This window comes from Falco biarmicus, chromosome 2 (genome assembly GCF_023638135.1).
Source record: "Falco biarmicus isolate bFalBia1 chromosome 2, bFalBia1.pri, whole genome shotgun sequence".
Classification (NCBI taxonomy): Eukaryota; Metazoa; Chordata; class Aves; order Falconiformes; family Falconidae; genus Falco; species Falco biarmicus.
Genome location: NC_079289.1, coordinates 56,755,239 through 56,782,126, shown reverse-complemented (window position 1 = coordinate 56,782,126; position 26,888 = coordinate 56,755,239). Strand labels below are relative to the sequence as shown.

At 42.1% G+C, this 26,888-nt stretch overlaps 1 protein-coding gene across 12 annotated transcripts in view; it reads right to left on the bottom strand.

Annotated features, from left to right (window-relative positions):
• The window catches only part of MBNL2 (muscleblind like splicing regulator 2), a 113,581-nt gene that overhangs the window by 32,040 nt on the left and 54,653 nt on the right, over nt 1-26,888 (bottom strand). For 10 of the 12 annotated variants that reach the window (XM_056327540.1, XM_056327545.1, XM_056327544.1 and 7 more), the window contains 2 exons: nt 3,627-3,791; nt 312-512 (listed from right to left, as the gene is read on the bottom strand). In XM_056327540.1, coding sequence (XP_056183515.1) covers nt 312-512; nt 3,627-3,791 — 366 coding nt within the window. The remainder of the gene's footprint in view (nt 1-311; nt 513-3,626; nt 3,792-26,888) is intronic. The other 2 variants (XM_056327551.1, XM_056327552.1) reach the window with 1 other exon arrangement.

The window sequence follows — 26,888 nt, the reverse complement described above, 5'->3', positions numbered from 1 at the left end:
AGTGCTTGTTTGATATTTCATCCAGGCATACCTTTACAGGCATGTATACTTGAGGTATTTCAGAGGAGATGAACTTTACCAATGATGAAAATTCATGCTGATGCCTGTGTATTAAATTCGAGCGCATGCACCACCTTAAAAGTAACAGTGTTTAATTACCACTGTCTGTAAGTGTAGAAATCCTGCCCAGTTTTTACTTGTAGCAACTAAATTTAAGTATCGTTTCTAAAACAATGGAATTTTTCCCCTGCAGGATCTTTCACACAGCCTAACTGAGGATGCATTTCTAGTCATGGCAGTGTTTACAATACCTCCAGTTTATCAGTCCTGAGGAGTTTCTGGGTAGCAGTTGAACCGGGGACTGAAACCGGTGGACTTCCAGGAACAATGACAGGCGGCGTGGGTAGGATCTCAGTTGGGACTAAGCCAACTCCTGGTGTTACTGGCGTTAGGTAAGGAGCAAAGCTAATAGCCGTGTTCGTTCCTATTGTGGGACCCACTGGAAATGTGGGCTGCAAAAGGAAAACACAGACACAGATGAAAAAAACCATCCCCTTAATCAAGAGCTCACTAGTTGTCTTTTGCATGTTCTTTCTGGCACCGATTCATTTTCTTAATGAAAAAATTTCAAACAGCTGGAAAAACACATGGCATACTCTCTTCTTTTAATCACGTAACACATTCCAGCAGCATATGAAGAACTGCCTTTGTAGCTCTATTATTGGAAAAGAGGCTGCCGATGCAAAGGAAGTCGTACTTTGAACCTGAATCTCTATGGAGGTCTAGCTTACATCGCAGGCTTATTTACACATCTAAAAGTAGAAATAACATACACTTTATTGCTTTTTCTCAATACCTGTTTTCCTTGGGAACACAGGCTATTTTTCAAAGTAACAGATTTCATAGGTGAAGTGCTATTAACTATATTAAAGCCATATTTCTAATAAGAGTATACATAATGAGTTCTTTGGCATGTACCTTCCATCTGTTTGCATGCTGTATTTTGCCACCTCCTCCAATTATATGTTACTATGGCTCTCACATTGAAAAAGCTCACCTTTGCAGATGTTTGTGTGCTCAGCTGCCACCAGTGGCGAGCAGAATAAATATTATAATCTCAGCCGGACACAATATTTAGAAAGGGATTACTCAGGCTTAGCTAGAGTTCATCTGACGAAAAAATCTGATTGGAAGGAATGATACGGTCTAAAAATCTGTTTCATGCCTTCCTACAGCGAATCAGTGAAGTCATGACCAGAAGAAAGAGCACTTGTGTGATGCTAAAACGCAGCCCTACCAAGGCAGAATGGTGGGTTTGTTACCACCAGTTCCATGGGGGGTGGAGGCAGAACATCACCACAGTCAGACCACGGCGAGACCTGCAAAGTGCTTTAGTTCTGCAAAACTGACATTTACCCCAGAGAGTGAAGCTATAATTATAAATGAGGAAAAACTATGCAGAATACAGGACACAGATCAGCTTTGTCAGAAATTAAGTTCCCAAATAAGTCAGCAGCTAGAAATGAACCGCACAACAGCAGAACACTAAGGAATGACAAAGGACACTAAGGAACAAAGGAGGAATGTCTTTCTCCTCAACATGGCCCGCACGGCCTCTGCTGGAGAAAGGAAGCCAGCCACGCACAGTAGGTAGAAAACACACAAGAGAGCACAGGAGCAGGAGGTTTATTTCTGTTTGGTTCTGGTTTTGATATTTTTTTGTCTTTGGAATGAACTACTAAATTATAAATGAACTTGACTTAGTACCAAGAAGATGCTTTGAGCAGCAGATCAGTTAGGATACCCAACTGTATGGAAATGGCATCTACCTGCCCTAGAGAGTTGAAAGTGAATAATGCTCTGGTTTTATCAGAGATCAAAACTGCTTGACATCAAACAGCCCAGTTTATATGTCAAGTGCAAACCAAATTCTTAAGAGCATAATAATGAACATTTATATGAAACAAGAGTTCAACTATGTTGAGGACAATATGTGTTATGTAAAATACAAATAACAGCTTTGTATCAGACATAATTTTAAAAATAAATCCACATGTCAAGTGACTTCTATGGAATTTTCTTTCATTTTTTAATGAGTGGTCAAGGCTGAGTCATCTTAATCTGGCAACTTATGCGAGACAGAGAAATAAAACCCGGCGCACTTATCACAGCCATCAGTACAGATTGCATTACATCAATAAAACTGTAAAGTTCAAATGATGAAATGGGTTAGTAGAAAAAGGTATAATTTTGCCACTTCAGTGTTTCTCATAATACTACGAGGTAGAATCTACTACTTCATCAGAACTTCTTCTGTTTAAAACTCAAGCAGTAAAAACCCAGGAAATAGCAGAACACATTATGCCAGTATACCAAGATACATTTTGATGACCATGTACCAGAAATTCAGGGACTTCTGACACCCAAATTTTGTTCATGCCTCCCACCTTACAGCAGATATTTCTCACATTTGAAAAAGGCTTCTGGGATGAGCTTCCTGTGACCAAATACAGACGTCTTGCTCTGAGAGGCTTACACTTGGCTCCTGTGATAGCCCGTGGAAAGACAAAGGCACTTAAAAAACCAGATCATCTAATCCAAATGCAGGCATCTGAAGCAAGCCGAGTGAATAGTAATTAGAAGTGCCTATGTCTTTTGATAAACTATAAACGGACCTTGGAAGCCCAACTCAGAAGTTGATGCCAACACTCCAGATGCCTCAAGTTAGAGAAAGAAATCCTACTCCAGTGGGATGCCTAACACTAGGCATTCAGATTGAGAAAGCATCATTAGCAGCCATGTGTGAAAAGTTTAATTCTGATTATTTGCCTAACGAAGCTTTGGAAGTCTGGTACAATGAGGAGCTCAACTGCAAGGGCAGCCCAGAGCAACTGATCATTTTAATGTGTATCCAAAGACGCTGCTCATGCATGTAAGACTCTGGTTTTATGTCACCTTCTGGATTTGAAGTGTTCCGGGCACTATACACATTACCTTAAGATAAAATGTCAAGTTTGTAAAGTGCATGCACCAGCAATTCTGTCTTATCCTGGGACACTTCAGATCTCAAGAGAGTAAGAAAAGCCAGAATGACATTAACCTTTGTTCCTGGTACTGGGATTAAATACTATTTAAAGTCATTCAAACTCATAGACTCCTGAGAAACTTTGCATTCCTACTCAAACAGCTTACTAGCTGCTGCTGCTGCTGCTGCTGCTGCTGCTGCTGCTGCTGCTGCTGCTGCTGCTAATAATAATAATAATAATAATAATAATAATAATAATAATAATAATAAATAAAAATTCCCCTCCAGAAGGATTATTGGCAACACCCTCATAAATCTAGACTAAACCTGACATGAACTCAATGAAGGGGAAAAAAAAAAAACAAAAAAGAGAGGGAGCAAATGCAAATTATTGTGGGATAAAAAAAATATATCAAATCCACAGCAACACTCCATTATATCTTCTAATGCAGATATAAATGACCATATCTCTAGCATCTCGGCAATTCCTTAAGTCAACAGATGGGGACTATTTTTATTGATAGTAGTTTAGAGAACTTCTGTGGGTCAGTATAGTCTTCAACTTTACTTACCATTAACACCATCAGAGAAATATACTTACCACTGGCTGTAGTGGTGTCCCTGGAAACATGAACTGCATTTGCTGGGCAAGCATTGCTGCTGCAGTTTTTTGTTGGATTAAGTTGTTCCTGCCATTGATTTCCAGTTGAGTTTTTAAGTGTGTTGGTGGGTGAAGGTACTTGCAGTTCTCCCTTGTACAGCGACCCTGGAAAAAGAAGTCACACTAATTGGTCTGCTGCTTTTGATGATAGTTTAATGCCTTCAAGCAAAATATTACACCATAAACTAAGCAAGAACTAATGAAATACAGGGTGTTTCCTGGGAACTATGTAGCAGGCTTGGGAGGAGCTGATGGCCTTAAGCTCTGCCTCAGCCCACTACCTCTGATTGATCACTAAGGCTATTAGCCATGAAAAACAAGAGAAAGACTTTGAAACAGCATTTTCATTGTTAAGTACTGATCACTGCCCTACAATTAATACTCTATTATCCTGACCGCCTGAACTGCCTCTCATGGTATCCTGGCTAGAGTATCTGGTGTTACCATAACATAAATATCTTTTATAAATTACTTTACATTATGAATAACAAATTTAAGCCTTCTTTAAGAGAAATTAAGCTTTTAAGTACATTGTATTAAAAAATAATTGTGTGCTCATCACCGTAAGGATCTAAAGTGACCACTCTCTGCTCATGTTCTCTTGTATGTTCACCCTTATTCCAGTTCACTGCCTTCCAGCCTCCTGTTTTTATTACATCAGCACAACTTTGAACTATTTCCATTCAAGTATAAAAGAACAGAAGTCAAGCTGGCACTTTTGCAACCTAAATTTAGAAGTGGCGCATGGAGCTAAATCTGAAGGCACACAGCAAAAGGAGACCTCCTGATCAACCTGAAAGCAGGAATTTTTAAACAGTTACGAGACAATAAAAACAAGGGTGGGCAGTCACCTCTGAGATGGCTTGTGTTGGAGGAGACGGACATGGAGCACACCTCTACAAGCAGTGCATGCTGACCAAAATGTAAGTAGAGCAGCATATTATGTGCTGATATGTTTTCCCCCAGAAAGAGAAATCGTGGAGTGCACTGGCAGGTTATGCAGCTATGGGGCAGAAACTGCTGAGATCTGAAGCTCCTCCATGACACAGCTCACAAACAGTCACAAAATTTTAAGAGTTGTGGCCAGAAGACCTAGAGCATTACTCCAACTGCGCTTGACACACTCAACTTGTAGAAGGTAAGTTTCCAAATTGAGATGTTTTTAAAAACCACCTTTTAAACTTTCTGTGCACTGGTATAAGGGCTTTACAATTTGTAGCCACGCAGGAATATCCTCCTATCGTCAGGAAAACATTAAGATCCCTATACAAGCACATCACACAGTCCACATGTGCACCGACTCTCTGTATGCATACACACACACGCTCTGCTACAAAACCTTCAGTACGCTTCGAGTGTCCCAGAGTAAACAGTGTTAATGTTATATACTGCTTACTCAGACACCAAAACACCTCTGATTTTGCCTGTAATCTGCTGTAAGGATGTAGCAACTACCTACACAGGAGTGACAAACCTGTTCAGGAAGGTTCTCATGCACCAAGGCCCACTGGAATGCCACCAGCCATTTCCACACAATCAAACTACTGAGAACAGACCCTTCCTGAACTGCGCCTGGCCACTGCTCTGGAGTATGCTGAATGGCAGAGGCCAGAAGAATTAAAAAAAAAAATAAAAATTTGAGAAAAGACACAGTCTTGGCACTCAGGAACACTTCTTGGTGCTGTTTTAATCTGCTAGTATAGATGCAGCCATTGTCAGGACATCATGCCTTCCTTCTGACTTCTGTTGTGTGAGTCACTAATCCTGTCTGGTTTAATGAAGTACACAAAAGGAAAACTACTCCGTCAGCTGGCATGAACAGAACCAGAAATAGTCACAATTTGATGGACGCAGAAGGCGGCTGGCTCTTCCATTTGGGGGGAGCAAGGCTGTTGCCTTCATAACCTTAAGCTGGTGCATGCTCAGTGCAGGCAATGAGCATGTACGCTTTTGTGTCGGCTGATGAGGCCAACCGATTAAGACATTTTTAACTGGGATCTATTTAACCCTAACCAACTTTGTATATGAATGGTTCATACATCAAATCTGAAAATTAGAACAGCAAAATCAAATCAAACTCCTCTACCTCATGGAAATACCTACCTATGGAAACGAAAGTGCTCCTCAAATAAAGATTGAGAGCAACTCTCAACCACAGTGTCTTCTGAAGTACCTTAAGTCTGAAGAGTGCCTTCAGACAGCCCTCCACTTTTATCTCTGAAAGCACACGGCTACTATATACCATCACTTCAAGCTCTGCAAAGCAACCCACAGTGCACAAAAGATTGGTTATTTCAGAAAACTTTCCAAAATAATCCAACCATACAAAAATGTACTGTCCTCTCTAAACTTATGCATGTATGTGCCTCATTTACTAGTTTTTTGAGCTCCTGGTTACCAAAGAACGTACTATAAGAGAGCTGTGTGGCCCCGTCATGCTACTATAGAAAGCGCTGTAAACAGATCAAGCCTTGTTGAAATTAAATGACCCAAAATAAACCGCAGTGGAATGAGCACTGAAAATAGTGAGCAGATTAATCCAGCCCTAGCTACCAAAATTAAATAAATTCTGAGACCAGCTTTCTGGACCTACAACAGTTGTGGGAAAACACCTATAAGCACTTTTCATTCCCTTTTTAACATATGCTCCATGTCCCTGTGAACTCCTGATGAGATTAGTTTCAGCGAGGAACAGGGCTGACTCCCAAATACCAATCATTGCAATAACAAAAATTCAAACTTGTAGTGTCCATCTTAGTCAAACGGGATCCTGGATTTTTTTGTTTATTAGAAAGGCAAATATTAAGTCCAACTGAGATGACAGCACATATGAACCAAGCAGCAAAGCAGTCAGCTGTACACAACATGCAGGGTTATTCAACATGTTGGTTGGGTCAACATCTACAATAAGAGTCCACTTTGGATTCTTGCAAAAAACTACTAGGCTAGCAAGGTCACCTTGTAACGGTATACCGAGACAAAACTGAGTGCTTTAAATTTAGGGTGCATCAGTATCAAGCCTCTGGAGTGAGGCTTGGTTCATCACTGCTTGTAAAACCACAGCAGCTCAGGAACTGCTCCACAGACACTCAGTCCCCTGGTGCACGGCAGCACAAATTCCATCAGCAGGATGAGGCAGGCAACAGGGAAAATAATTGCTTCATACAACTTTTAACCTGCTCCCACATATGAGTCAGAGTCCTGAAACTGAGGGCGCAGACAGATTGGTTTGAAACTCGTTCCCTAGAAACTCCTGTCATCCATGAAGCGAAGGTTATCAACAAGCACATCGTAAGTTGTTGTGCACTTCCCATGCGAGTTCACCTGAAAATACCACTTTCAATGAGCTGTCTCCTTATCTGCAATGGGTAGTAACAACAAACAGATTATCACACTAAATTCCCAGCACTCTGCGACTCCCCTCATCCTACAAGGATGGTACCTGCCTCTGACCTTTCATTTCCCTGCCTTTGTCCTCTAGAACTAGCCTAGCCTAATGCATAGGGCCACATTTGAGGAGGGTAATAGAAAGTTTTAGCAGAAAAACTACTTTTCTGCCGCTGATTATCCAGACTGGGAACAAGCTGTGGCTTGCATTGAGGGTGCGCCACAGGCTTCAATTCAGTATAGAAGTGAGAGAGGGCAAGAGCGCACCAAGGAGCTGGGGACTCAAAGGACTCCAGTGCCCATCACCCAGGCACTGTAGTAAGAGGCTCCACTTCTGCAGGGGCAATGGTCTTCGGAGCTGCTACCTGGCTGGCTTAATATCAAAACCACGTTCTTGAACAAGCCATGACACATTCCTGTCTTTATTTTTTGATTATTATTATTTTAAATGAATAATCTCCCTATTAAGAACAACAAGTAGTTTGCTTAAAATCAATGGCACAAGACAGCCCACAGACTGTATTAAAAAGCTAAGCATGTGCTAAGAATTATAATTTTAAAACAAACAAAACAAGGTGAGTGCAGAAGTAACAGCCCATAACTTTGCATATTAAAACTAAGAACCCACTTCCTGTCTAGAAGTTGTATGGCCACATCGTGTCTTGAATATTTTATAAATCCACAGCTTTCTTCAGTTTTTTACTTTTTCTTTAGCAGCAACAAAAATAATAATTCATCCAGGCCCAGGCTGGGAATTGCTTATGCATAATAAATTAGTTCGGTTTTACTTACTAAAATTACCTTTATCTTTCATAAAAATAAGATTTTTGAATAAAATAAAATTTTAAAAAAAGCAAAAAAATGTTTCTTTTATCTCTTGAGCCAAGAATCAACTAATGCATCCACAACCATTTTGCTCAGGTACTGCATTCTGCTTTTAAGACAGGGTTCAATACATATTCTTAGCATGCTTATCATTGATGTCCCATTCATAAATGTAACACCCCCAACCTGTACAGTCAATACCGAACTGCTGTAAGACACTTTTCTGCAGCACAACATGGTGGGGGTTTTTTGGCAAAAGGAAAAGCTAACTCGGGTTGGAAAGGACATCGAGACGTCCCCAGTTCAACCTGCTCAGAGCAGGGTCAGTCCTGGGCCAGACCAGGTTGCTCCAGCCAGGTCTTGGAAACCTCCATGGGTGGAGCCTGCACAACCTTTCCATGCAATCTCATCTACTGCTTAGCTGTCCTCACAATGAAGATGATTTGCCTTATATTCAGCCTGAACCTGTCTAGTTTTGACTTACTCCAGCTGCCTCGCGTCCTCCCGATGTGCACAGCTGCGAGGAGCTGGGCTGCACCTATGGACAACCTCCTTGTCTTTGAAGGCTGCTCTTACAGGAGAAGCATCACCATGCAACGTCGTCATGTTTTCTTCTGTTAGTGTGCCTGTCTCAGGTTTGAACCCTAAGGGATATGTGTTAGGCTTTCTAAACCATACCAGCTAAATTAAGACTCCCTCTACACCTTACCTCATACTTTGGGATGACGGCAGCCATGGTTACCTGCCATCTTATCAAAGCACCACTGTTATCAATCATCAAACCAATCCAATTATTTATATTTTCCTTAAGTAGTTGAAATGGGGAAATTCCAGCCTGAAGCCAAGTGTACAAATCCAAAGTTAACTGAGGCAACTCACTGATGCTGTTAGTGGGAAATAACAGAGCGTGCCTCCCCCATTACTGCACAGTCTAACATCTGGCACGGGGCACCCCATCACCCTTAAAAGACAGGTTATCCCACGAGGAGCAGAAACAAGGAGGCCTGCTTCCTTGCAAACATCAGTCTCTTGCCCCCAACCTTGCTCCACCCACCCACCTCTGTTCTCCCCAAACGCCCACCTCCCTCCTTCCTTCTCCCCCAGAACACCCTCCCACCCCTCCTAACTACAGACAAGGAAACAACTCACACGATAAATATAACCTGCTCAAGCTGTGCGTGCCCTGAAGGGCCAGCCAAAATGTGCATGTGGCTGGCAGGCCATGCTCGGGAACAGCTCATGCACGCTCTAGCCTTTTCCTTAACGGGGCAGTAATGTGGATCTCTGTCTTCTACCCAGACACTAATTTTTGCATAACCACTAAGAACTTTACAGTATGTCTTTGAGCTGCCTGCTTCCGGCGACTTTGCCTGAAATTGGCCAGGGTGTTCAAAAGTTATTAGGGTGTGAGGATGATGCTGGCAAAAACACAGATAGTGCAATTATGCAAAACCTGTTTCCTTAAGAAAACAAACTAAAGGTAACAAATGCTGATGAAATTCCATGATCTCTCAGGACTAAATATGGAGTCTTATGGGGGAAGAAAAGAAAAAAGGACATGACTTCCAAGACATGGATGGTTTTAGAAGGCATGTGAGCAACCGGTTCTGCAAGGGCAAAAAGATTTTCTGGTTTCCATAGACACTCTGAGGTCCAAATATCTCCTGGAGTTTAGATACACCAAAAAAATATTTAAAAAAAAAAGTAATAATCACCTGATGCCACAACCACCTCTCCTACTGGAAGAAAAAAAACCCCAAACCGTACAATTTTCTGTGTCGTGCAGCTTCAGCAAACTTGTACATGCCTGTAAAGGTCAGGTCACATTTTAATAAACTAATGCACTTGCAACTGTGGGCATGCTGGTGAGCTAGACATCATCTGCTTGGTATTGATATTACATACCTGAAGATATTACATACTGTTCAAACTTTGACAGAGCAAGAGGCCACTGTCTGGGGCAGTGGCAGCACACAGCAAGAACAGCCACAGAGACAGCAGTGCCAGCAGCTGCAGAGGTACCTAAGCCATAAACACTCCTCTGGAAGACTTTCTGACAAAGAGTACAAACTGTTTCATCTCCTTTGGGATTCCTCCTAGGCAGCCCCTCAGCAAATTCTGGTTGGGAACGTGTGTGGCCTCAATCAATCAATTCAACAATTTCACCATTGCATAATCAGGAACTTCTCAATTCCAATAATCCCAGGCTCCCTGGGGCTAAAAATAGTCCCAGTCAATAGGAGGGCAGGGTGTTTTGAGATACTCAAGCTCCTGCTCCTGTCTATAGACAGCCACACTAACTCTACCACCCCAAAACATTCAGTTCAGGTATTATTTTTCAAATGCAGAAATACCAAAAAGAAAAAAAAAAAAGAAAACCCACAAAAAACAACTAAAGAAAACACTGACTATGTATTCATATGCAGAGGGATGATTCCTCTTGTTCTACAGGCCTTGCATTTATGCATTTCCCTATATATTTTAGTACATGAGAGCTCAATAACCAACGGCACTTTCAACACTCAAGAAAAACCACTAGACTTCAGTTTGGACTGAGTTTACAACTATTTTCCATCTAGCATCACAATGTGGGAATTCAGTGTTCCTATGCAGGTCTATCTGCTTCCCAACTTCTCTCAGAAAGTAAAAAACCAGATAACACATTTTCATTAAAGTATTCCCTTTGCACTTGCTGTGAATATGTACCATCTCACAGAATCTGTAGGGCTACACATGCCCACAGAGTTAAGCATATGTGGAAGGACTTAGGGGATTTAGTTAAGTTTTAAGAATGACTAGTCATAGATTTTTAAAAATGTAACTTAGCATTTTACTTCTTCCTTAAGGTATAAAAAAAATCTTCAAACTTTTTTAATTTTGCATAATTTCACATCTAGAGTATGTTGACTTGCAAATATGCATGCTTATGAAAACATGATTCTTTTAGCCTAAGTAGAAACATATCTAATTTCATAGAAAGAAATGGAGATCAGAATAAGATCCCTTATCTTGAAAATGAGACATACTTGAACTATTTAAGAAAAAGAAAAATAATGTCAAAAGGACCAAACTGTCCTAGTAACAGAAACACTAAGCTTTTAATGGAGAGTTCAAATTCCTCAGACTTCACTTGGTGCCATACACCTGACCAGCACAAAGACCTAGATGAAAAAAAGTATTTCAAAAAAACACAAGCATCTCTTATATTGCACTTGAAATATTTCAGCTGTTGGATTGTTGGATCTATTTTCCTGTAAAAAAAACCACCAAAAAACCCAACAAACCAGAAAACAAATAAAACCAACAAAAACAAACTTGGAAACTGCTGATAAATTAATTCTGTACTTCTAAAGCCACCTTGCAAGTCCACCCACTGAAGTTGGTGAGTGTGCATACATATTTATATGCACCTACACACTTCTGTTTCTAGAAAAAGTGGAAAGCAAATTCACTTTCTTACTTTAAAGTAGGAAAGGAAGAGAAGGCAAAAAATTCTCAGGTGACTTCAGCTTGCTTCAGTTTCCAACAAGCCAAGAAAACCCATTAGCTGCTCTTCTGAAAATTTCAATTATTTGTAAGAAACTGAAAGCTGGTAAAATAAAAATGATCATTTTATTCATAAAGATAGAGAACAAGAACTGTCTGTAACCGACAGAAAAAATAGAAAAATACTGAAGAAAAATGGAAGTCTTACAAAAAAATGGAATGTCCAAATGATGTAAGAGTCTTAACACTAAAGACTTAACAGGAGATATTCATTTAAATGGAAAAAGACAAAACGTTCTGCTGAAGAGCACATTTGCAATGCACAAAGAGCTTTGAGTCTCTCAAGATGATCTTTCAAACAAATGTTGAGAAGGATGGCTATAGAGAATGGTTTAATAATTTGCCTTGCAATATCAAGGGAAGTACACTCAACAGTAAATTGCTCAGAAGAGAGAGAACTCAAGCAGATTTTTGCAGACACCAAAAAATAAGACACTTATGAAACTGTAAGCCATTTGACAAACATCCTTGAGATTACTCTAACAAATAAGACGAAGAAAATTCAAAGAAACAAACAACAGTTTAAACTAACACCAATTTATTTTATTTCTGTGTTTACTGCCTTGAAAATAATTTGAGAATAATAAGGAAATAAAGATTATTTCTTCCCCAATTACGCAGCTCCTTTTCTTTTTCTTTTCCCATTTCCCCCCCTCACTGGCTCTCAAATCTAAACCAGTTATTTTTATCTAAGTTTCATGTTTGGCTACCAGCGTCAATCAGTACATCACAAGCAACTGTGGACAACCCCTGAAATAAATCTCTAACGCACACAGGCAACTTTCATGGAACGAGAGGCAGCCAACGCATAGTACAGGGGAAGACCCTTATGGAACGAACATAAAGCAAGCAGAATGAAGCATGACCTCATTTAGTTAAAATTCCTCAGACGTCTGATTTCTATTACATGGGTGGTGAGACCCTTCACAGGATGCGAAGTCACCTTGTACAGGGCTCTAAAAAACACACAGCTCCTCCCGTGGAAGGACCAGGTGCAGCCTGCCATGCAACTCCAAACAGGCTGCAGTAGCAGAGCAGTGATTTATGCCCTCCAACTCTGCCCATTCAGAGAAATCAACGTATCCACAGATAGAACATTATAGAACATTATAGAACAAGTGTCTAAAATCTCTATGGAGTCTCATGATACTCAGCATTGCACACAGTTAACTGATGGCTGGGCAGCTTTAATGTACCTACCCATCACAACAATCAAGTGTTTCCATGGAAGACAGAAGACTGCTGTGTAAATTGCAAATGGGGCCACAGGGTAACTGCAGGTGACATGGATTTTTTGCTGGTAAACAACATACTCCACCATTAAGTTTTAACTAGACTGAACTGTAAAAGAAGAAGAAAAGAGCTTGGAAAGAGGCAATTTTCTTCAACTTTTCTCAGTATCTCAAGAGCGGACAAAAACAGCCATTCCAGAAGTAATGCCAGTAAAGAAAGGTAAGTTGATTGACTGCAGGTCAGCTGGCAAGAGAAAAGGCAACAGCAGTGTAGCAGAAGAACAGAAGACCAAGCAAGAAGATGGCCATGGCATGGTGCAACTTCCTGATGTACCTCTTCTTTACTCACCTCCTTTACAATTCCCATAAAAGCCTTCAAGCAGATGTATGCTGACTTTAATGTGCAACCTTGCTCATATGAACAGGACCGAGATTAAACTCCCTTGGTATGGAAACATCATTTTGCAGTGAAAAGGTAGGCAAAGATAACTGCAGAACAGACAGTCAAGCCCTGAGACACCCTACTGCTCTCTCGGTGGCCTATGAAGGAAAGCCACCACGTCTAAGCACACAGACTACACCCTCCAGCATCCATACCACATGTCTAACCAGGTTAGAAAAGAGCGAGCAAGTAATGAACACAGGTCTTCGCTGCTGCGATGGCTGTGAGCCTAGATGGTGAGCAGCCCAGCAAGGACAAGGCAACGGGCTGGTACGCTGGCAACGGTTCCCTCAACAATGCAGCAGGAATCTTAATGTGCCTCAGGAAAAGCCATAAAATCAGTTATATGGCACCAAAAAGGAGCAGGAGACACGCCTTGGCAGTGAGGAGGCTGGCTGATCGGATCAGAAGCAAACAGCAGACTGCTGTAAAACTGAATTAGCTTTCTACAGCGAGTCACCTGCCCAAGGTGACTTGAGAAGATGGTTCATTTGAGAGTTGCGAATCAAAGATTTGGAAAAGGCCTGTTATTTGGAAGAGTCCCACCGTGTGGAAAAGGCCATCAGTATGATGTAGCAAGTCCCTCAGGTACCAAGGGACCTCACTGGTGTTCCATAGAGAAAGGTGGATCTAATGTACCAGGAGCAAGTGACTGCCTTGGCCACCAGCATGGCACAAACCTCAGCTCTCAAGCTGGATGCCCAGCAGCCATGAACTGCTACGGGGATGACCTGTTCTGCTGCTGGCAAGCCCCTCTGCCACTTCTGGCAGGGATGCTTTCACCCTGGCCAGGCCACCCCACACCTGTGTGTGCGCCAAACAATGCACCAGGACTCCCAGTCCAGCTCGGGCTCACTGGCCCTCTTCCCTGTTGGGGATTCCACACTTTCTTGGCCAATCACTTTAGAAACAAATGGAAAAAGCAATGGTCGAGTTAAAGACAGAAATTGCCGAGAACGCTGCATGTAATTGCAGAGGTGAAAAGTACACTATCTTGTCCCTCTGCAGAGGAGGAGTGTTTACCCGCCCTGAGTGGCAGTGCTGGAACCGCAGCTACGTTATTAATAAATCATTGGCTTTGCTCCCTGGATGAGCTAGCAAGGGCTGGAGTCTGACACCAGCTCACCCACTGGAAAGTTGCTGAAAATGCACAGAAACTTCTTGGTTGTGTTAGAAGCTCCATGCATTTGGAACTGCATTAAAAAGCAGAAATTAAAAACTCCTAACGATGAAAATACATTTGTATTTCCAAAGAAGAATCACATGTAAAATCCCCCATACTATCTATAACCACATGAGAAATGGCAAACAAATTATCAAGATGAAAAGACACCATACCACTACGGGACCACCCACAGAGAGCAACCAAGTATGCCCGACATAAAAAGAAAAAGGTCAGCAGGCACCTTTCCTTGTCTTTTCCATACCCAGTTCAAGCTCCTCCTCTTCTGGGAATTGGTTTCTTAACATCAGTGGTATGTTTCAGTTTTATCTTTTCTTGCAATCCAACACACCTCGGATTTCCCTCTTCAGGGAACTGGAAAACCGGGCAGTGAGACCCCTGCCCTGAAGCAGCAGGACATGAGAGTTTTCAGTGAGAAATACCCAGAGAATCACAAACCACATCAGCTTAAAAAAAAAAAAAAAAAAGAGAGGGGAAAAGGGTGGCAAGAGGTCCAGAAATTCAAGCAAGAGGAAATAGTGAAGCCCTGTCATCCCAGTAACGCCACAAAACTATTTTCTTTTTTGCTGAAGGGCTGCCTGTCCCCCTCCACCCTGTATTAGGAAGCTTCCAGAAGATCTAGCAAAAACAGCAAGAAGTATAAGGTAGTTATCTTTATCTCAAATGGTAGCTTACAGGATTAGGCAGCTAAGTCGTGGTTATGAGAAAAGATAAGACACATTAGGATGTCTTTATTACCTTCCTTGAATGTTATATTCATCTAAGTACTAGAATATGTGATTGTGGTCTTGAGAGTGCTTATACCTTTTCAGTACTGTGTTGAAGGAGCAGATAATTATTCTCTTCCTTAAGACAGATTCAGCACCAACTAAATAAAATTCTAGGTTAATCTCAAATTAAAATACTGCCTCTAGGTTTTCCAAGGCATATCCATGACTTTCAGGGGAATGCACACACCGGGCTCCCTCCCATTTATTATACAGCAATGACACTGCTAGTGTATTCCGATGTCCATGGTTCTGTCTTCAGTGTCAAGAGTAAATGCGGTGATGTCAACCTCAATTACGCGACCACATCTACTATTTTACAGAGCCTTCTTTTCCCAGACAGCGAACAGGCAGTCAAATGGTCTTTCTTTTAACCCTGGCAGTCAGTGGGTAGCAGTACTCCAACGTGTGTTCATCCGTCTTCTGGCCTGAATGCAAGATAGTTACTTGCTTTTGGGCCTGCCCATAGGGCTGGCTCTATAGGATCACATTAGGAATGGCTCTCAGAATTATTGATGATTTCTCACCCTATTTGTGATATTAGACAGCATTACTCCCACTCTGCACAGAATAAACAAAGACTAAATATGGTTAAAGAGCTGTGAGTTCCTGCAGATGTGTGCTGCAGATAGATCTCTGCCCTCCCTCCACTTTCCCACTGCATCCGCCTGGCACATGTAGGTGCTCCACTAGACTCCTACTGCTCTTGGGCTTGGCGAGTCCAACCACCTAACGGCTTGCGGTGAAGATGCCAGTTTCAGGGATTCGCTCGCTGGTCTCCAGGGGAGCAGTGAACGCCTGACCAGGAGGCCACCTCCTGCCAGCTCTGCCGCTGCTCGCCTCACTTGCTGCACCGGCACCCTTTGGATGGAGACCTGACCCCCTCCACGCGCCACCCCCTCTCCAGAAAGCTGTCTGCGACACACACCCACTGAGGCAGAGGAAAATAGAAGGCTGGAAGACAGCATACACTAATGCTAGCTGGACAGCACCTCTCCAGGACGTTTTCCTCAGCTCCCGGTTCCCACCCAGTTCATCTGGGCTAACTCCCACCTAGTCTCAGATCTCCCCTTCCTCTGCCTTTCCCCACCTTCTGCACTGCCTCTTCCCAGCTCCGGGCTCCAGCACCTGACGTGAGATGGAGCAGACACAGACAGCGCTGTGCTCAGTCCTCAGTCTGAAGCCAGCTCGGTGCACACGGAGCCTGTCTGGTCTGCACGCCAGCCTGCACACAGCCCCTGCCAAGCGTGCAGAGATGGCAAGTTTTCACGCTTACAAAATGACCAAATTTGGGTGAAATTTCAGAAAAACAGCCTAAGGCAAATTACTGATACCGGAGCAATCCTTCAGCTGCTAGATCTTGAGGTTCAGTTGTAAACAATGAGAAATAAAGTTCATTACTGAACCAGTGTTAAGAAACACTTAAGAAGGAAAACCAAGGTATTTACGTCTCAGTTGTTTCTCAAAGATGGTTGAAGTGTTTCGCTGAAACTTTAAATAAACACTCTGAGTCAGTCACTCATCTGTTTCAGCCCAGATAATTGCATTTTGACAGACTTACAAACCACAGAAAAGGATATTATTTGGAAAGTGGTAGGCAAGATTAAACCCAGGTGATGATGGCACACTGTTGGCAATAAAACACTCATGCATGCTTCACGAACACACCCGACCAAAGGCTAATGATCACAGGAACTCCAAGCACTTAGGGAGAAATAAAATATATAAACACAATGACAGTAAACAAATAATTCACTAACATCTTAAAAATTAAATCTGCTGGACCATTTGTCCAGAAATACTTTAATGCAAGTAGTCATAATACATCCCAGCTGATGCACTCCACCACAGAACAGAGTCACCAAACAGTGTTCTGAGAATACCTATAGCATACAAACACCATTTCAAGGCAAACTCTTTGTTATATTTCGAACGGCATCAAAAGGGATTGTGTACTAGTGTACCAAGTCTTTCCAGTGTCACAGCAAAGCACTAACGATCTCTGCAGAAAGAAAAAAACTTGTGACCATTTGACTTGAACAAGGACTTCTCTGCTTTGTTTTCTCCAGCATTTTGAAGATGAAACCTTTCTACCCTAACTCTTAGCAGGTAAAAGAGGTTCATCAAGTACTGATAAACTATTAAGAGATCTACTATAAAATATGCAAACCCATTTGGATAAAGGAACCACCTTTGTGACTTGTTCTTCCTTCCCATTAAAGTTTCCACAGGAGACAAACAGGCTCCCCTGCAACAGTGACACACTGACTGCTTTCAGGGTCTATCTCCCGGAAGCCTTCACAGGCTTGGAACAACTCATATGTTTCTCAGGAGAAACTAACACGGGGTCTGAAATACTGTTCTCCACAAAGGACCACAGAATTTATAACTCTCCCATGTGGGTGAAGCATTTTCACTGCTTGCACCTTATCCGAGCAGTAGTCACAAGATGGCGGTTCCTATCAAACACCTTTTTGTCAAATGCTTCCCTTTGTTTAGGTGCCCAGGAGGGAGAGGCAGGATGCGGTCAGAAGCCAAGGGCACAGCCGAGGTTTCCATTACTGCTTTTTATGCCAAAGTGGTAGTAACAACCAAGTGAGAAACTCTAGTGAAGATTATACCACCTGTGGCTGACAGACCTTCTCCCTTCTGCTCCCTAGCAGGAGTGAACAGAAGCGCTGAGAACTTTCCTCTCTGGAGTAGGAAGGGGGAGAAGATCACAACCACGAAGTCCTCAAAACTGCACGCAGACTTTTGAGAAGGTATCTGGCTCACCACCTGTCCTGGCAGTGCAGCTGAACTGTGTCTTCATTCCCAGGAGAATCATACATCACAGCTACATTGCAGGACTTTGGTTTAAATATTCTTTATAAATACCACAAAGCTGAAGAACATAGTAAACTAAAACTCCACAAACCAAAGTTTTATGGAATTAAAAAATGCGTAATGATCTCATGCTTTTGACCACAATGGCTCTTTCGCAGCCAGGAACCATGAAGTATTTGTTTCTATTTTCTATTTTTATTTGTCTGATACACACATAAATTGATTACAGTTGCAGTGGCATGTCAAATTCAATCTGAAGGACGGTCAGGTTAAAATGTAGCGTGGTATGAAATGTTAACCATAATTGAAACTATCTTGATTCAGATTTTTCAAAAGCCTTTGTAATTGCAGACAGTCTGGAAAAGAAGTATTTAACTGGCCAAATCAGTGTTTTTTCCCATCCTGCTGCTTTTCAGTGAAGAAAAATTGTGATGGATGAGTACCATTCATCAGAAGAAATAGTCAAAATATGAGATCACTAACCAGAATCTAGACAGGGTTTAACCATCTCGCTTGTTTAATCACTGGGGATTCAGTGTCTGGATGGAGGGAGGGCGGGAGGGAGTTTATACAAGGCTACGAAGTTAACACCAATGTATTAGAAATATTTTAAGCAGCCTGTAATACCTAGCAATAGTCACTGTGGGTTTCCAGAACAGCATAAGGAGGATTCTCTCAACCAACAGTGACCACATGAAGGTTGGTGTATGTAGCACTAGGAGCTATTTTGCCATGTTAGCAAGGCAAAGAATAGAGTTAGGTTTTCTTTGTCAAATGTAATGTAAAATCATGCCCAAAAGATACAGCTCCTGATACAAGCCGTCATTTACCTCCTACCACTCATTCACAAGGCTGCCTACAAAATATCACTCTTCAGGCTATTAAATCCCTATTCTACACTACTTAGTAAATAAATAAAACAATGAAAGTAAAAAGATAGATCTACTTTCAAATATGTTTTCACATCTTCAGGTCAGTCTTGGAGGCACATATGCTGCTCTATAGGGGTAAGTATCTGAGTACCAACACACACAGTATGGGAACCTAAAACTCATTAGGGATTCTCTGGAAGACCTATGAGCCAGATGGAGCATCTTCATACAAGGTCAAAGCTCTGACCCTAAATACTGCCAAACAGATCACAAGCACACAGGTAAAAGATGCAGGAAGTTGGAAGAACTGCACTCATCTCTCTTTGGTAGGCCAGATACACACTACAGGATATGTGGATTATATATATAGGCAGACCAACCACACACAAAATGTGAGATTTTTATAAGGGTACCTCTGTACCTCTAAAGATAACAGCCTCTGATGCAAGATTGCTTTGGAGATGCGTTAAACATGAATGCACCCCAAACACATCATTATTAGCTTTTCAATTATTTAGTTCTACTTATTTTCACAAATTTTTAGATACCTTAAAAGCAGACTGATTAGAATTATCTTGCCTTCTTACAACAGATCACATGGAATATAGTAAATAATCTTCCTTGGCAAGTATCTTCAGTAGAAAGGAAGAAACTGCCAATGGGGAAAACAGTTTTTAATGAATTTTAAATTGACATTAAGACTACAGCAGCACTATTAACATTTTTTAAAAAAATTGTCTCCTCCAGCAGATGTCTCTGGGGTTTTTATTTATTTTATTTATTTTAACTGAAAGCCCAGCGTTTCATCAGCAACTATTTATCAGATTTCTTCTCAGCAATGATAGTCCCAGTCTCAAAGTTTCAGTGAACACAGAATGCCAAAACAGCTTTAAACATCAACTCTGCTTTGAGAAGAAGAAACACAGTGAATCTTAAAGGTATTGAGGCCTCAACAGAAGGTTCATCGTATGTAGAGCCACCCACCATACTGCAGACCACGCTTTATTAGTCTTCCTGCGCTATAATTCTGAGAGCAATGATATAGGGAGCCAGCAAAGAATGGGGATGTGTGCCCAAAGGATTCCCTTGGCTGGCTGTATTTAACAAATAAAGTGTTCAGTTTTAACTACTTAAGGAACATTTGCTTAGTGTATCATAACAAAACCAGATAAAAGGTAACAGCTATGAAAAAACTTTTCAAACATCAAACAGAAACGAACCAAGTTTATAAATAGAGTTGCCTGCAAGCAAACAATTTCTGGAACGTACTGGGGGAAGCAGAGGAGAATCCCACAACAAAGGAAATTGCAAAAGCCAACCCAGTTTAACAAGTGGAATTACCAGTTTGGAGACTACAGGGAAACAATGCAAAAACACCAGCAAGTCTGATAAAAAGAACTTTTCTCAGCATTTAACAAAAACCCCAACATAAAGGCCAATCACTAGGTAATTAAATATGGCTCTTTGGAAATAAAAAGCCTTACACAGCATTATTAACTACTCATGGAGTACTAGAATTAATGAGGAACTGAAGGTCTCAGCATAAAGCTGAACAATTTCAGACACCTCTGATCACAGTTGGAAGATGTTAAGCTATTCGAGTACCAGACAACAATTTATATACTATCAAACAGCTGTCTGCCAATTCATCATGTACTCCTTGCAGATACAGAAAGAGCTGATAACCTATGAAGACCTCTAAAACATGATTCTAATGTTTTAAATCTACCTTTTATGCTTGCTATTAAAAACAAACTCACATACACACTAGACCCTAGATGTACAATGAAGTATTTTTCAAATCTCTCTGACTGCAACTAAGAGGAAGATGACAACCCTGCTACACTGGAAAGGTGATGGCTACCACTGCTCTCCAACACTAACCACCCACCCACCCTGCCCCAAACCCCCTAATGCTGCAGGGGAGTACGGGTATTTGAGCATTTGCCGGTCATGGAATGCGAGAGTAATTTTGCAACATTTCTCCATGCCTGTGCGTGGCCCCAGCAGGCACCGTGGCTTGTGGATTCAAGCAGCGAGCTGTCTACAGAGGCAGGCAGAGATTGGACACCACATGTACAATGCTGTACTCCTCAGCAACATTCAGTGCCCCCAGTTTTCATTCTCTCTTCCCACACAGAGGGATTACCTAGGATGACTCTGAGTAGCTGCACTGGGAGGTGTGGGATTGCTGGTGCTGTCCACAAGCCAATACCCATCTCCGAGGATCCAGCTGAAAAGACAGCAAAGCAAGCTATCCAACCCACGCCAACCTCTTGGACCTTAGCACTGGCAGGTCCCAAAAAACATAGGGCAAACCAGCTTGAGTGTGTTCAAATAATTAGCTATACATAAGCACCTATTTAATGGTCTTCAGATAAACATCGTCTTCTGTTTGGAAAGGTAACTTACATATAAAACAAACTGCATCTGGTCTTTTCTTTTGCTCATGTTCATGAATAGATTAGGGGCTAACCCTAATATTCCTTTGACTCTTTATCTGCCCTACAGTTAGAAAAAAATAAATGCATATTCCAGAATTTTAATCTTTTTCTTTGTTTAAACCTAAAATAAAAATACATGTTGGCATTCCTTAAAAGAAAAGTGTTTCAAGGACAGTAGAGTCAGATAAGAATGTATTGCTTGTTGGCTAGTACACTATCAGTGGAGAAGCTGAAAACTGCTATTTCCAAGTACCCCAGCGAGGAAGTATTTAGGACAAATATTCGGCCAACTTTAACTAACTCCTGAGCAGCAAGTCAACAAAGCCCAGTATCTGTAAATGCTCTAACAATTTGTAACATAAAAACAAGGGTAAATGTTTTCAAAACCTTCTAAAAATACAAAAAAGAACCTACAGGTGGAAGATGAGTGCATCAAACAAAATTTCGAAAAATGGCATGTGAAAAACAATAACCCTAGAGAAAATTAAATCAGGTGATAAATACATCCACTTAATTACAAAATCAGCTCTGATGATTAAATGGGTAAAAATACAGTGAAAGTAAAATAAAAGTCTAACTTTGATGTCCAAATACAGAAATTGGTTGGAAATTCTGTGAACACAAATCCTAATCCCAAGAAAACTTGCACCTTTACACACAGCTAGGTAAACAGGTAAAATTAATGCCCAGGGATCTCAGAAGACCTCATTCCGAAGCTATCATTGCAAGACCATCTTTGTCAGCCCAGTGTCATTAAATAACAGTATTTCTGTGATTCCCAGCCATGTCTGGGCTCACTGCAGCATATCACAACCTGTTACTGACTTCAGGGGTATATGAATTAGGAATACAAAAAAAATCAACATTATAAGGAAACAGAGCTCACATTTCTATGTCTGCTTCTTTAAAAAAGAGAAGTTAACTTTTTATCATCTTACATATTGAGAGGAAAACATATTTAAGGATCAAAATCAACATTAAAACACAGAAGTTTCAAAAAGAAGGTCTGAAAAGTTGTAGTTGTGAGCCCTTAAAGTTTTCCTAAACTGACTATCTAATAAAACATTTACCATCTACAGTTTTGATAAGTTATTACAGAATTTGGATACTCCGCTGCCCAGTTCTCTCCTATTCCCCTTCCTAAACAGTTGCAACAGCTACCAAGTCTCAGGCAGGTTTTGTTCCCCTATGGCACCCATTTTTTCCCTTCAGAGTGCAAGCCTGGGTAGATCCCCTCTTTCCCTGCTGTTGGGGTCTCTGCCACTTTTCCTCAAACATCCAGACTTTCTGCAAGTTACACACTTCACTGCAACACACGCTCACTGCCTCGGTGCTCAACAGAAGGTTACAATTAGGAACACTTCTGTAATTACTTAGATGAGCTGTTGTACACCTCTGAATTTGTCCTCATATTCTCAAGAGCAAACCACAGACTCTGCTGCTCAAGAGCCACTGCAGCTGCATGTAAATAAATAAAAATCACTTTTTCTGTCAAATGATTCAGCATTTAAGAAAATTAAAACAGCTGTACTGTGTTAGACCAAGGTCCATCCAGCCCAGTATCCTGTTTCCAAAAGCAGGCAGCAGCAGATGCCTAGGGAGCAGTATAAGAACAAGGAAACCATTTAATGATATATATTGAAAATATTTTTCACATATCCTTGATGGAAAACAGAGATGGAATTTTGACAGAAGGGGAAAAAAAGCAAAAGAAAACAAAGAGTCCAACACACACACCCTTTGCAAAAGCATGAAACATTCCTTTCAGAATAAAAAGAGAACTGAGGGGTAGATAAATCTTACATATTTCCTTCTTTCTTTTTTTTTTTTTAGAAAGAAGCCTGCAGAAGCAAGAAAAAGAAAAACAGAATCCCACTTGCTATTCACAGAAACAGTGTAAGCACATATTAATGTACATCACTGGCCAGACAATGTTTAAGAACCCTTGACTACAAGTGTAAATGGCTTTTCTCTTGTGAAAGGGTCCTTGTGGAAATGTGCAGGTAGGGATTCATGTCATGGTATCACAGATGAGAGCTCCCAAATTATTTAAATTAATGGATTTATCAATACAGCTTCAAAAAGCATATAACTCAGACAGAGAGAAAGCCTGTTCCACTTAATTCCCCAGGCAGAGGAACAACCACTGAGGCACGATACAGCAAACAGGCAAAACAGGCTGCACTTCAAAAGGTACAGAAAACATGGGGACAATGAAGTGCTCCATGAGACAAACTGGAGGTTTACAATTAGCTTAGTTGGACATGGGATCAGTCCCAGGAGAAGACATCCATGGGGATACAGGCTGGAGGGGCTATAAAGTCACAGATGCAGAAAGCAACTGCTTTGACTGCACTGTTAAGCTTCATGTCTCCAGGACGCCAAATCTGTGGTTTTTAGGAGCTCTCGATAAGCCAATGAAATGTGCTGATGACTCAAGCTCATCTGGCAATGGGAAGAGAGAAGAATCAGAATGACAGAATGACAGAAGATGATGACCTTGAAATCCGGAGAACAAGAACTAGTATGAAAGAACGAAGTATTTCTAGGCAACTGCATGAACCCCACGCATCAGCAGACACAAACAGGAAGGTGTCTGGCTATAATGTGGGGATGGAGCTAGCCATGGCACAAGAGAGCATCATGGATGCTTTGATCAATCAGTGACTGACAGTGGAGACACTGGTGTGAGAAAACTGTGGAAAAGGCAATCACAGCCCAAGGATGTATCAAACAAGTATTGCCTAGGAAAGCCAGTAGGGTGCTGCAGCAAGGCTGCTTCTGTCACGACGAACTTCTACTTGCAATGCCGTGTGTGCTTTATCCAGATAAGATGGATTTGGCCTGGAGCAGGCATGGGCAAGGGCTGCCAAGGAAAGGAAAGCCTTACAAGCAGAGAAATGGAGCGTGGTGGGTTTTTTTGGCTGAGTAGAAGAAAGGCTGAGGAGGGGTATGCCTATTTCTAGTGAACGTCCCAGCAGAAGTTGGAGTGGCCAGGAGGGGTGGCAGGAAGAGGCAACGCAGTTGCTTCAGCTGTAGAGTAACAGGAGCCTTCAGCTGAACAGAGGTAAACTGGCAGTGAGTAAGTCCATGCTGGAAATGAAAAGAACGCACATGAGAATTGGAGCTATAGGAAAGTTTTCTGATGGAAGCAGAAAAAAAATCCTTCCAAAAAACCCCACCCACATTTGGCATGGAGATTAGTAAATAACTTTAGCGAGGAAGTGATGTGGCTGCCTATGACAAAAAACAGCACGGAAATCTCTACTTCCACGACTCCCTCAAAGCTATCTTTCTTACCTGTCATTAATACAATAGGTATCTGCTAAGCTGCCTGAATGATATCAAGGGATTCAGAATCATAGAGTGGTTTGGGTTGGAAGGGACCTTAAAGATCATCTGGTTCCAACCCCCCGCCATGGGCAGGGACACCTTCCACTAGACCAGGGTGCTCAAAGCCCCATCCAACCTGGCCTTCAACACTGCCAGGGATGGGGCATCCACAGCTTCTCTGGGCAAACTGTTCCAGTGCCTCACCACCCTCACAGTGAAGAATTTCTTCCTCAGATCTAATCTAAATCTACTCTCTGCCAGTTCAAAGCCATCACCCCTTTCCCTATCACTACAAGCCCTTGTGAAAAGTCCCTCTCCAGCTTTCCCGTAGGCCCCTTTAGCTACTGGAAGGTGCTATAGCATCTCCCCGGAGCCTTCTCTTCTCCAGGCTGAACAACCCCAAACTCTCTCAGCCTGTCTTCACAGGAGAGGTGCTCCAGTCTTCTGGTCATCTTTCATGGCCCTCCTCCGGATTCATTCCAGCAGGTCCATGTACTTCTCATGTTGGGGGCTCCAGAGCTGAAGGCAGTACTCTAGGTGGGGTCTCACAAGACCCAAGTAGGGGGAACAATCACCTCCCTTGACCTGCTGGCCATGCTTCTTTTGATGCAGCCCAGGACAGGGTTGGCTTTTTGCCAGCGCATGTTGAGCTTCTCATCAACCAATACCCCCAAGTCCTTCTCCTCAGGGCTGCTCTCAATCCATTCCCAGCTCAGCCTGTGTTTGTGCTTGGGATTGCCTCGACCCATGTGCAGGACCTTGCACTTGGCCTTGTTGAACTTGATGAGGTTCACACGGTCCCACCTCTCAAGCCTGTCAAGGTCCCTCTGATGGCATCCCTTCCCTCCAGCATGGCGACTGCACCGCACAGCTTGGTGTCATCAGCAAACTTGCCGAGGGTGTGCTCAATCCCACTGTCCGTGTCACTGACAAGGATGTTAAACAGTGCCAGTCCTAATACCAGCCCCTGAAGAATGCCATTCATCATGGGTCTCTGCTTGGACATTGAGCTGTTGACTGCAATGATTTGAGTGAGACCATCCAGCCAATTCCTTATCCACTGAGTGGTCCATCTGTCAAACCCATGTCTCTCTAGTTTCAAGACAAGGCTATCGTGTGGGACAGTGTTAAAACACTGCACAAGTCCAGGTAGACGATGTCAGTCACTCTTCCCTGATCCATCAATACTTTAACCCCACCGTAGAGGGCCACCAAATCTGTCAGTCATGATCTGCCCTTAGTGAAGCCATGCTGGCTGCCACCAATCACCTTATTTTCCACGTGCCTTAGCATAGTTTCCAGGAGCATCTGCTCCATGACCTTGCTGGGCACAGAGGTGAGACTGACTGGTCTGTAGTTCCTTGGCTCTTCCTTATCTTCCTTTTAAAAAATGAGGGCTGTGTTTCCCCTTTTCCAGTCAGTAGCAACTTCACCAGCCTGCCATGACTTCTCAAATATGATTGGTAGCGGCTTAGCCACTTCACCCACCAGTTCCCTCAGAACCCACAGATGCATCTCATCAGGTCCCATGGACTTGTGCAATTTCATATTCCTTAGATGTTCTTGGAACCTGATCTTCTACAGTGGGTGGTTTTTCATTCTCCCAGTCCCTGGCCTTTGCCTTCTGCAACTTGCCAGTGAAAACCAAGGCAAAAAAGTTGTTGAAGTCCTCGCTCAATAAAGTACTAACAAGCAAAGCACTCAAGTGGGGTCAGGGTCCTCCTGCATCAGCAAAGCACTGAGCGTAAAACACTGCAGCAGTATGCTTAAGAGAAAACCTTTGTTGAGAAACAGACGAGATGAAGGATGTATATATATTAAATAATAGACGTCATATATATATGATATCTATTAAAAAATAAAGAAACAACCAACATCACAGGATTTTTAAGCCTCCAATTCCACACCAAAGAGCTGCATTACAGGTAAAAATTTAAAAAGGTGAGGGAAGAGTGTATTCAGATGTTACTACATACCTTTCAAGCGTCAGTTTTGATGACTAGAGAAAACCTCAACAAAAGAGCACAATCTCCTATTCAAACATTAAAAGAAAAGATTACATCAATCTTCAGCAGATACCTGAGCATGAAAACAAAAATACTGTGTGCTTGATAGGCTTTGAGAATCTCTGGCATGCCTTTTTTAAAAAAAATAAAAGCTGGGAATGAAGCCTCACTCTCCGTGGGAGGAGACATTAGTCTCTTCCAGTGCAAACCAGCACTTGTAACCTGCTCTCTGCAAAGCCCTCAGCACAGCGCTGGGCTACAGGTGCGGCAGTGAGGCGGCTAGGAGATGTCCCTCGCTCAAGGGGCTCCTCAGGCAACCTGCCTCCACTTTGGGGAGCC